This window comes from Zalophus californianus, chromosome 8, assembly GCF_009762305.2.
Source record: "Zalophus californianus isolate mZalCal1 chromosome 8, mZalCal1.pri.v2, whole genome shotgun sequence".
Taxonomy (NCBI): Eukaryota; Metazoa; Chordata; class Mammalia; order Carnivora; family Otariidae; genus Zalophus; species Zalophus californianus.
The window spans coordinates 19,718,530-19,730,719 of record NC_045602.1 but is presented as its reverse complement, the minus strand read 5'-3'; the positions used below and the strand labels follow the sequence as shown (position 1 = coordinate 19,730,719).

Below are 12,190 nucleotides of genomic sequence, written 5' to 3'. Positions count from 1 at the left end.
GAGCTGAAGGCAACGGTTTAACCAACTGAGCCACCCAGGCGCCCCATGGGCTATGGGGTTTGAACACAGTATATTCCTTCGGTTATTCAGAGAATAATTCTGAGCCTTTGAGGCGAGTGGCAAGTTAATACCTACCTGGTAGGGCTGCTTAGAGGGTTGGTGGCAATTTTATTTTAAAATATATAGAACAAGGCCCCGCATGTACAAAACTCACATCATAGCTATTATGTTTATTATCATTCCTGGCTACTTGGAAGGCTCCTTTCCACTCTTTCCCAAGGGCAGCTGGCTTATGTAGTCCTTAAAGCACTTCCTTCCTACAATAAGGATGGACAGGAATTTGTCAAGCACAGAGCCTTTATTTTACATATTTCCAAAGAGGACATTGTGTTAAGTCAGCAGCCAACAGAATTTCTAAGAGAGAAAGTGACAGCAAAGGTAACTGGCTCAAGTCCCTCTGTGTATACCATGTACATTTCATGTCTGAGCACCTTGTGGGTCTGGCTTAAGTAAGGCAGTGTAGATTGTGCGAACAAGAAATCTGTATTCTGTGGTCAGAAATGGCTACGACATGCATCACGCAAAATGCACAACCTGAAATGCTTTGATCGGCAACCGAAGTTTCCTCAAGCAAAGATGCGCGTGAACGATGATGAACACATACAGAGCAACTTGGGCAGAGCATGGATAATGCTGTGGGGCAGTGAGGTTAGCGCACTGATCAATAGCCCCAAGCAGGAGGAGCCGTCCCAGTGGCAGAGCAGGCTAGGAGGGCGAGCAGCAGCCAACTCCAGCCCCCTCGAGTTCCTTCCTGCCTTCACTCTAAGTTGAGCAGCTCCACGTCAAAGATGAGGGTGGCATTGGGAGGGATGACACCAGGGTGGCCCGTGGCTCCATATGCCACATCGGGGGTGCAGGTCAGCTTCGCCCTCTGCCCCAAGCTCATCTAGCAGGGATGGGGGCAGATGGGGAGAGGAGAAAGAGGACCCAGCTTGATTTAAAAGAAAAAAGTAAGATAACTATGGCATTTTCCCACACCTCAAGGTAACTCTGAAGAACTGAGATGAATTTTCTATGTGGCACACTGGAGTGATGCAGAATTTAGATTCAGCCTCAGACTAGCAGAGACTTCACTGTGGGGCAATAACTTCTACCAAGTAGTCCCAAATTCATTCATCCAACAACCACTGCTGGTTATTCAATTAGTGCAAGGCCCCAACACTTCGAATTGTTCGTAATTGTTCCTCACCCTCCTCCAAAAGAACCGAAAGAGGGTGTAGAGCACGTAAAGTACACATTCAAGGAGGTAACAGGAGCACATTAAAGATGTGAAGTAATCAGAGGCCACCGCAAGGTGGGGAGGGCTGAGAGACCTACTCTAACAGAGCATCGTGTGGCTTCAGAGACCAAGGGGGGAGGGCATGGACCGGGGCTCATCACGGCAGTCATCAAGAACACCTGGCACGGGTGGGACAGGGGAAACTTGAATAAATCGATTTTTAAATTTTGAAGACTCAACTCAAAAATTTGAAGGGATCGGTTAATAGTACTGTTATCAGTGTTAATGTGCAACTGATCGCAAACTCATATAATTTGATCATTGTACTATGGGTTATGTAAAATGTTCACAGGTGGGGAAGCTGGGCCAAGAATACATGGGAATTACTTCTGTCATATTTTAGCAAGTCTGAAATTTTTAAGTTAAAAAAAAAAAAAAACCTTGGCCTCCCCCACCCCCCAACTCTCCTACTGCCTCAGGCCCAGACAGCTGGTAGCTCACAGGCCCCCGAAGCTAGTTCTGAGCAAGCCTGGAGGGATGTGCTTGGAATGAGAGCCCCCTGTGACTTAAAGGAGTCATGCTGGCAATGAGAGGGATGGGGTGGGGGCACAGAGCCAAGGACGGAACCCGGATGGCGTCCCTGGCGGCAGGGGCAAAGCCGTGGCGATCTGTGATAGGGCAAGGGCAGCATACTGAGTCCGGGCTCCAACTCCCCGAATCCTCCCTACTGAGGATTCCCATCCTACCTGGGCTGCACCCTCTTCAAAACCCTTGATGACTTCCTGTTTGCCAATTCTGAACTTGAAAGGTTTGTTTCTGTCTCTGGACGAATCGAATTTCTTCCCATTTTGGAGCATTCCTGTGAAAGCAAGAATAGGATGGAGAAGAGCGGCGGTCCTGAGTTAACTCCCAGGTCTGGGGCCGCGTATCTAAAATAGAATTCCTATTCTGCACAAACCTGTGCCTCTTCCAATCTCCCCACTTGTCCTGTCACCCAAGCAAGAAACCCAGACACTTTGCTCTGCCTTAGCCCACATGCAGCCTACCATGAAGTCCTACTCATCTCTGCAATCTACCTACTTTCTCCAGTTCTACTGCCACCACCCCGTGACTGCACCACACCTCCATCATGTCTCACCTGTGTAGGGAACACCCTCTCAGTGGTCTTTCCACTCCACTTCACTCCTCCGTTCCAGCCTCCACACGACACTCAGAGTGACTGTCTTTCATAAACATGTATCTGATCATGTTACTCCCTTGCTTAAAACACGTCAATAGCTCCCGGAGACAGAATCTAAATGCCTGCACTGCACACAGGCACTTCAAGATCCGGAGACTGCCTGCCTGATAACCCTCTCTCTGCTCTCCCCTACCTTTTCTTCCCCACAGGTCCTATTCAGGTCACACCCTTCTCAAATACCTCTGCGCTTTACAACCTTTTCTGTGCCACTTCCTCAGCCCGAGGATGTTTCTGCCTCAGGTTGCATCCTTACCGGCTTTTCACAAGGTTCCCCCAACATGCAAAACCCAAAGGCCATATCATCCCTTCCTGCAATGAACAGAGCAAAGTGACCCAGTCAAGGGTGGCCTCCAGACCCCATAAAAAGGGTCTGTTTGGACCCGGAACACCTCAGTGCTGTCTCCAGCAGTTTGGAGCATCCCTGAGCCTCCAGATGTAGTTGCCTTGTCATCCCTGATGTACAAATACTGTCTCATTTCTGCTGTCTCAGGCTCAAGAGCTGTTTTTCTGTTTTTAGTTCGTATTGGTGATTGGCTCAAAGATCAGACCTTCTGTAAATGATGCTCTCCCACGATTTCTTCCTGCAGTCCACAGACCACAACAAAAGGCAATTTGAGAGCAGAGAAAGATCTGGCCTGTAAGTTCAGGGACTGGATTCTGACTTCATGCTGGCATAACTCAATGGTAAAGTTTGGCAAATCACTTCCTTTGTCATGGCCTCAGATTTGCCATGTTTAACATAGGAGGTCTGGACAGGCTTAGTGTCTGAGCATCTATGACTCCCCTTCCTAATTCCTACAAATGTATAAATGTATACGAGGCACAGACCCATTTTCCTACTTCCTGCATAGAATAAAATGGACTCTTGCCCTGGGTACGAAATCAGGCAAAGGAGAAAACCCTATCGCTACACAAATGGATACTAAGGAGATCAAATACAAACTCATGCATACACACAGGTTGCTAAGATATTCAGAGATACCCATGCATGCTCTTGGGCACTTAGGTACACACATTCAGAAGAAAGACCCTAATGGTCAAACAGATGCTAAGAAAATATTTAGATCCATGAATCTACATACATTCACAAAGACACATACTTGGACAAATACACATATGGATATGCACACACACACACACACCCTTTGAGGATTGGCTTTCTCATTCCCCAATTTCTTCAGGTTTCATATGACTTAATATACTTCAGACCATATACAGTTATCTACTGCTATAAGTTCAGCCAAAACCATGCAGCCCAGAAACAGACCCACATATATATGGTTACCTGATTCAACAAAGGTGTCATGGCAATGCAACAGATAAAGGATGATTTTTTTTTAATTAATGTTGCTAGATCAACTGCATATCCATATGGAGAAAAAATGAACCTTGACCCTTAACTTATGCACACATAAAAATCAATTCCAGATGAATCCCAAACTTAAATATGAAAAATAAAATAATAAAGCTTCTACAAGAGACAAACAGAAGAATATCTTCATGACCTAGGGACAGACAAAGCTTTCTTAACGGGGGAGACAAACCATAGGACACTCTTAATCTCAGGAAACAAACTGAGGGTTGCTGGAATGGACAGGGGTGGGAGGGAGGGGGTGGCTGGGTGATGGACATCGGGGAGGGTATGTGCTATGGTGAGCGCTGTGAATTGTGCAAGACCGATGAATCACATACCTGGACCCCCTGAGACAAATAATACGTTATATGTTAATAAAAAAATAAATAAAACACGAAAGTGGGGGAAGGAGGACTATGAAAATTAAATAAATAAATAAATAAATAAATAAATAAGATTCCTGAACTGAACACAAAAGTACTAACTATAAAGGAAAAGATCAATATGTAGAACTTCATTAAAATTAAGAACTTCTAGGGACGCCTGGGTTGGCTCAGTTGGTTAAGCGTCTGCCTTCAGCTCAGGTCATGATCTCAGGGTCTGGGATGAGTCCCGCATCGGGAGCCTGCTTCTCCCTTTCCCTCTGCTGCTCCCCTGCTTGTGCTCTCTCTCTCTCTGTCAAATAAATAAATAAAATCTTTTTTAAAAAATAAAATAGGGGTGCCTGGGTGGCTCAGTCGGTTGAGCATCTGCCTTCGGCTCAGGTCATGATCCCAGAGTCTTAGGATCGAGTGCCGCACAGGACTCCCTGCTCAGCAGGGAGCCTGCTTCTCCCTCTCCCTCTGCCTGCCGCTCCCCCTGCTTGTGCTCTCTCTCTCTCTCTGACAAACAAATAAAACCTTAAAAAAATAAAGAACTTCTATTCATAGAATGCCATTAGGAGAGTAAAAAGACAAGCCCTGGCATGGGAGGTGATTGGAATCAGTATAACTAACAAAAGACTCATATCTAGAATATATAAAGAATTCCTGGGGTGCCTGGGTGGCTCAGTCAGTTAAGCGTCTGACTCTTGATTTCAGCTCAGGTCATGATCTCGAGGTTGTGAGATTGAGCCCCAGGTCAGGCTCTGTGCTGGGCATGAACCCTGCTTAAAATTCTCTCTCTCCCTCTGCTTCTGTCCCCCCACCCCGTGCTCTCACTCTCTAAATAATAATAATAATAATAATTCCTGTAAGTCAATAAGAAAAAGACAGCCAACCCAACTTTTATAATTGGACAAAACTTGAGCAGACTAAAGAGGATATCCAAAAGGCCAGTAAGTACATGAAAAGGTACTCAACTTCATTAGTCATCAGGCAATGCAAATCAAAAACCACAATGAAATACCACTGGACACCCACTTCAGTGGGCCAAAAACAAAACAAAAACATGATGATGCCAAGTGTTGATGAGGATGCAGGAGAACTGGAACTCTCATACATGACTGGTGGCAGTGGAAATTGGCATTACTACTTTGGGAAGCTGTTTGGCAGTATCTGTTAAAGCTGGGCATTGGTGTATAACCCTATGCCCAAGGAACTCCACTTCTGGGTGTATACCAACCAAAATGTGTACATATGTGCACCAAAAGACACCTACAAGATTGTTCAAAGCAATATTATTCATATTAGCCAAAAACTATCAATAACCCAAATATTCATCAATTGTTGAAAAGATAAATTATAGTATATTCATCATACAATGAACTGCATGGGAATAAAAAAGAACAAATCAGGGGCGCCTGGGTGACTCAATCAGTTAAGCACCTGACTCTTGATTTCAGTTCAGGTCATGATCTCAGGGTTGTGGGATCGAGCCCCGAGTCGGGCTCCACGCTCAGCGCAGAGTCTCCTTGACATTCTTTCTCTCCCTCTCCCTCTGCCCCTCCCCCCACTCATGTGTGCATTGTCTCTCTCTCTCTCCCTCTCAAATAAATAATCTTAAAAAAAAAGAACAAACCACTCTCACAGACATAATCTCACAAACATAATACTGAGCAAAATAAGCCAAACACAAAAGAGTACATACTCTATGATTCCATTTGTATGATAATTAACAACAGGCCAGGCCAATTGATGGCGACAAAGGTGTGAATGCTGGTTACCTTCAAGGATATGTAATGACTAGGAGGAGGCATGAAGGAGATGCCTGGGCCTGGGGGTTCTGGAAATGTATGTGTTGGTCTGGGTAGTGGTTATATATAAATGTAATCACTTTGAAAAATTTCATTGAGCTGTACATCTTAGATTTATGTTCTCTACTGTGTTTACGTTTAATTAAAAAGTTTACCAAAAAGTCCCATACAGTCTCCTGCTGGGTTTGATGAGACAGTCCCTCCCCAAACCAGAGGCACTCATGGCTGATGTTAGTGTTTATTTATTTATTTTTTTTTTAAGTTTGTATTTCTTTTTGAGAGAGAGAATGACAGAGAGAGAGAGAGAGAGAGAGAATGAGAGGGGTGAGGGTCAGAGGGAGACGTAGACTCCCAGCTGAGCAGGGAGCCCGATGCGGGACTCGATCCCGGGACTCCAGGATCATGACCTGAGCTGAAGGCAGTCACTTAACCGACTGAGCCACCCAGGCACCCCTGATGTTAGTGTTTAATGCACATCACCTGCTCTCTGTATCTACTATGAAAAGTCTTTGCGAAAGGATCTTGTGGTTTTAGTAACTTGATAAGTACTGCTCTGTCTACAACATGTAGAACAGATAAATCAATTACACAGGTCAGAGGCCCCAGAGGACTCATGGTAATTAGGCCACATCACCGGGAGATAAAACACAGCTCTAGCCCACTGACGTCAGCGGCCGGCAACACAGCTGTTGAGAAATACCCACACTGTCTGCCTAGATTTAACCTGGCACTTCACACTGGCCCAGAGAACTGCTAAAAATGGCCCCATCTGAATACATCCTAGGAATTAAACTGGCCTTGCTGTCTGCTAAGTGGCTGTCACCAAGTTTGCCACATCGGGAAGCAGGTCACAAGGCAGAGCACTCGCCCCTCTGGGAACAAATACCTGCTCGTGATCTTCCTACCAGCAGTCCTCAGGAACTCCATCTAGAATGTTCCTCAGCCCACCTGACCTTCCAGGACAGAGCATCCAACAGGGATCAGCAGAGATGTGGGGCCCTCCTCCCACTCCCACAGCACCCTGAGACAGGCCCTGCTGTCCTCCCCCCACACACACACTGCATCAGAGCCTCTGGATCACTGGTCTCTCCCACTCCCCAGGGCCCCAAAGAAGGAAGGAATCCTCCCTTTTCATCTGTGTGTCCCCAGTGCCCAGCACAGCATCTTGCACACAGTTGGTACTCAATAACAGTAGGTGAGTCGAATAGTCTATTTTTGAAAAAAGAAAGGAAATGCTGAGGAGGTCAACCTCCTCTTCTCTAATAATACTGTAGGAGGAAAAAGGAGTCTGCAGGGAAGATCAGGGCTCTCAGAGCTTTAAGAAGGGATTTCTAAATATCAGACAGAACCAGAAGGGCTAGGCTCCACGCTGCCCACAACAGAGGGAAGAGAATGGAGGTGCTTGGCTCAGTTAGAGGCTGGCTCCCCAGATGGCTCCTGCTGGTACAAGTGGGGAAGGGGTAACCTTGCAAGCCTCCTTTCGCATATGCACAAGTCTGGTTTGGAGAAGTTGGGGGACAGCTGGACAGAGGGAGACTTGGCTGTCTTAGGCTTTGGGCCTGATCCAGGAAGCAGATACCTCTGGAGAGGAGTATCAGAGGAGAAACCTCCCTTGGAAGGGTCAGGTCTGGGCGAAGGCTGAGGGAGCAAAGCCTACCTGTGTAGTGCACCACACACGTCTGTCCCTTCTTGGGAAATGTCCTTCCTGCAAGGAGACATGAGGGCAGATAAATGAATAAGTTATTGGAAAAATTCAACTGGGATGTTCAGGTGTGACTGTGACCCAGAGGTCTAGCCCACATTCCCCTCCATACGACAGAGATGCCCATGGCTCTAGTTCTGGCTCTGTGCCTCGTATGAGCCAGATTAGTCACTTCACCTCTCTTTATTTGATTTGAACTTTATTCCCTTGCGTTCCTCAACTCCACTCTCTCCTTGTTATTTTCCTTTCTTTGATTGCTCCTTTTACTTTCCTTCATCCATTCCACAAACATTTATTGACAGCCTACTATGTGCCTGGACCAGATCCCAGAAACACAGAGCAATCTATGAACTCACAGGGAAGTTAGGGAAACAGACACATAAATAAATAATAGATTATAATGCAGGATGATGACTGCAATCAAGGATTAATAAGCAAAATCATTCACAAATATTTACAGAATACCTACTCTGCGCGAAGCCTGGGCCTGATTTCAGGCACCCAGCAGTAAACCATACAGACAAGATCCCTGCTCCTCTGGAGTTTACATTCTAATGGGGAAAACAAACAGTACTCAAACAAACAAGACAATTATAAATTATGATAATTCTCTAAAGGAAAGAAACACAATGACAAGTTAAAGAGAGACACAATGGACAGACCATTTTAGAAAGGGTGGTCCAGGATGGCCTCTCAGAAAAGGTGACATTTGGGCTGAATCTTGAAGGATGAGCAAGATGCTGGGAAAAGCACTGCAGGAAGAGGGAGCTGCAAGTACATAAACCTTGAGGCAGGAAAGGATTGGAGCATTTGCAGAAGAGAAAGAAGGCCCAGTGACTGGAAAGAAGAGAGGGAGAGGGAGACAAGTGGGAAAGAGCCGGATGGTGCGGGGCGTCGCGGAGGCCACTGGAGGGTTTTAAGCAAGAGAATGACATAATCTGAATTAAGATTTTATAAGATCACTCTGGCTGCTGTGTGTAGGATGGACGATTAGGCGCCTGTTGCAATAATCCAGACAGGAAAATCAATTATGGCTTGAATTAATGTGGTGGCAGCAGAGAAGAGAGCAAAATAGATATATTTGGGAAATGGGGCTGACAGGGTACATTAATGGAGTGGAGATGGGGTTCAGGATGAGGGAGAAGGAGAAATCGAGTACAATGCTTGGGCTTTCAGTTTGGGCAATCGGATGGACAGTGGAACTAATTCCAGGTGGGGAAGACTGGGGAGGAGCAGATTTGAGCAGGTGGCAATCTTGAAATGCCTATTAGACATCTGAGTTTATATTGCAAGTAGGCAGATGGAGAGTCTGCACTGGAGGTATAAATCTGGGTGGAATTTAAAGCCACAGGCCTGGATAACAAAGCTCAGGGAGGCTCACAACTGAGCCAACATGTTGAGGACTCTATGGGGAGTCAGGGAAAGCATCAGAGAGGAGATAAGGGTTAAACTGGGTCTTAAAAGATTAATAGTTTGCCAGAGGAAGTGAAGGGAGATCATCTGGGAACATCAAACAACACATTCAAAGGCCCAGAGTCGAGCACTATTGGGAGCCCCTGTGTGGCTCACTGCTGCAACCCCAGGGCCTAGCACATAGTACATGTTCAATAAGTATTTGCGGAATGACTGGTGTGTTTAACCACTTTGCAGGTAGCTTGCCGAAGCTAGAGAAAAAGGTGGTGGGGGGGTAGCGGCTGTAATAAGAGAGGAGGATAGGGCGCCTGGGTGGCTCAGTCGTTAAGCGTCTGCCTTGGGCTCAGGTCATGATCCCGGGGTCCTGGGATCGAGCCCTGCATCGAGCCCCGCATCGGGCTCCCTGCTCTGCAGGAAGCCTGCTTCAACCTCTCCCACTCCCCCTGCTTGTGTTCCCTCTCTCTCTGTGTCTCTCTGTCAAATAAATAAATAAAATCTTTAAAAAAAAATAAGAGAGGAGGATCGCCTATGGAAGGTAAGGCTAGGCTAGATTACTGGATTATCTGTCTGGAGAAGGAAAGGGAAGTTCATTAAAACACAAGGCGGTGGGGGGGCGGAGCAGAATGGGATGCGAACAGTCAAACATGCATTTTAAAGGGTCCTCAGGCTATGGTGTAGAAACTGGGTTGTGAGTTAGGGAGACCCAATGGAAGGCAGAGAGGTGAGACTGGAGGTGGGGAGACCAGTTTAGAGGATGTGCAGAAATCCAAGTGAGAGATGATGGTGGCCGAAACCAGGGCAGGGGCTAAAGGGATGGAGCCTAGAGATTTTCAGCAGAAGGACCAAGTCCTGTCAGACTTGCCGTGGGGCTCAACCAAGACCCAGTGTTAACAGTACTGTAGCTTGGCCCTTCTGTGCTTTATTGACCCAAGGGTTTAGACTGTTAAAAGCACAAAGCCAAAGCTCTTTCAGGCTTTCTCTAAAAATCTAATCTCCCTCAAGAGAAAATGCCCCTTGTCCTTGGCCAGGGAGGGAGGATAACCAGAGAAAATTCTAAAGGCTACTTTGAGCCAGGGAAGGGAGAAGAGGCCTCCAGCCCCCTGGCAGGACTCAGTAGCAGTGCTCTGGGATGTGACGAGGTCTCGGGGCGATGCTTCCTGGGACCCAGCATCATGGTTCCCAGCATGGGCAAAGAAACCTGTACCTGCCTGGTGATAGGGGTAGGGGCTGTGACCTCTAGGGACCACTGCCTTTTAACAAGGAGGGTGGCCTGGAACCAAGAGGTCCTCCAATTTCTTAGGAGGGGCGGGTGTTGTCAGTTATATCTCACATGAAGTTTGTCTGTCAAATTCTGCAGAAATGGGGGCTCTGGACTGGATTAAGTTTCATTTAAAATATCTAAAAATGGCTATTCCTTGCACGTCCAGACCCAGTTATACAAGAGATGCCTGGCTTGGGAAAGTGAGTGGTGCCAGTCCTGGGGGCAGGGAAAAGGCAGTAACAGAGGAGTGCTTGGGAGTGGGGAGGACAAGGAACGTGAGTTATTTTGGACTTGCTGAATTAGGTTTCCGTGGGACATCCACGTAGAGGTCGAGCAGCAGCTGGATAAATGGACCACCTTGAACTCGGGTCGGAGATCTGGGCTGGAGGCTTAAGTTTGGAAGCCATCGGTTTGCAGACGGTAATGAAAGCCATGGGAGTGTACAGGATGGCTGGAGAGGCTGAGTGGGGCGGGGAGGATAAAGCAAGATGCAGAGGCGGCGGAGGGAGCGCTTCTTCCTTCCCAGACTGGCTGGGTCCCCACCACGTCTCACCGCCCAGCGCACAGGAGCCGCCCGACCGGAGGCCCGGAGGGGGGCGCGTTAGAAAGGGTTGCCCCAAGCTGAAGGGATCCCTTCCAGTTCTCCCCAGAGCTCACCTAGCAGGGCAGGGAAAGCAGAGCTAAAGCTGTGCCCTGGGAAATCAGCAGTAGCAGATAACTGAGAGGTTCCAGTCGCGGCAGCGGCGGCCCGAGGCCCCCGGGGCGGTGGCGGGCCGCAGACCCCCGCCTCCTGGGCCGCCGCCTTCGAACCCCTAGGTGAGCCGGCGCGGAAGGGGATGGTGGAGGATCGTCTGCTAGACCCCCAACAATCCTGTCTGGGGTCTCCTCCCGCCGCTCCCATCCTATACCCGCCCCCGATTCAGCACCCTCCGCGCCACCTCGGAATCAGACCCCCGCCCGCCCGGCTCCGCCCCGGGACCCTTCCTCCTCCCCCGGCTCAGCCGCCCGGTACCGTCTCCCGGGGAGATGGTCTCGATCTCCACGCCCATCGCAGTCCCACTGGCCCCGCCTCCGAGGGTCCCCGCTGCTGCCCCGACCCCGGCTCGGCTCCGGCCCTGGCCCCGCTGGCGCTCCGGCTCGCCTCCCCGCCGCCACTGCAGAGCCGGAGGAGGTGCGGCGGGAGTCGGGACCTGCGCGGGGAGGGGCCACGGGGAAGGGGGCGGCGGGGCGGAGCGGCGCGGAAAGGTGGGGTCGACTGGGGCGGGGCCCGGGGGAAGGGACCCTGACGCGGCTGCTCCCGAGCTTGGCCAGGCTAACGGTCATTAACTGGGGAGGATGGTGAGGGAGGCGTGAGACACCCGCGCCTCTATCCGTCCATCCATTTATCCATCGATCTATCCATCCGTTCAACACAGATTTATCTAGCATCTACTCTGTGCTAAGCTCTGGGGAGTCAACCCGGTCCCACAGACTAGGGGAAAGCCGGCAACTAAACCAACACTTTAAATAGATGCGCTCACTGGAGTTCAGAACGTTATGGAAGCACCTGAGAGGTACTTACCCTAGCTCGACTGCCCGGAATGTAGGAGCATTCTGGGGATGCGCCGGGGTGGGGGTGGGGGTGGGGTAGTCAGAGGGGGATGGGAGGGAGGGAGGAAACCAGTCATTACCCTACCGCAACCACCCTAAACCCCTATTCACCATCATGAGTAGTTCTGCCCCACTCACAGGTAGCTTCCCACCTTTCAAGGCAAAGAACTGCGCCCTG

The 12,190-nt window shown here is 48.8% G+C and overlaps 1 protein-coding gene across 2 annotated transcripts; it reads right to left on the bottom strand.

Moving 5' to 3' along the window:
• Positions 1–344: 344 nt before the first annotated feature.
• Positions 345–11,704, bottom strand: FKBP1B (FKBP prolyl isomerase 1B). Of its 2 annotated transcripts, none has more exons than XM_027621679.2 (4): positions 11,435–11,704; positions 7,704–7,751; positions 2,026–2,138; positions 345–991 (listed from the first exon to the last, which is right to left on the bottom strand). In XM_027621679.2, the coding sequence occupies exons 1-4, from the start codon at positions 11,469–11,471 to the stop codon at positions 947–949; spliced, it is 243 nt and encodes an 80-aa protein (XP_027477480.1). In that variant the 5' UTR covers positions 11,472–11,704; the 3' UTR covers positions 345–946. The 2 variants fall into 2 exon arrangements, with proteins under 2 accessions (XP_027477480.1, XP_027477479.1); XM_027621678.2 differs by having other exon boundaries at positions 345–946; positions 11,435–11,701.
• Between the last annotated feature and the right edge of the window lie 486 nt (positions 11,705–12,190).

Coding starts and splice junctions, on each gene's coding strand:
- FKBP1B (XM_027621678.2), bottom strand. CDS start 11,471: ATGGGCGTGGAGATCGAGACCATCTCCCCGGGAGACG. Junction 2,139..7,703: donor GTGTGTGGTGCACTACACAG/GTAGGCTTTGCT, acceptor TTGCTTTCACAG/GAATGCTCCAAAATGGGAAG. Junction 947..2,025: donor TTGAAGAGGGTGCAGCCCAG/GTAGGATGGGAA, acceptor CATCCCTGCTAG/ATGAGCTTGGGGCAGAGGGC.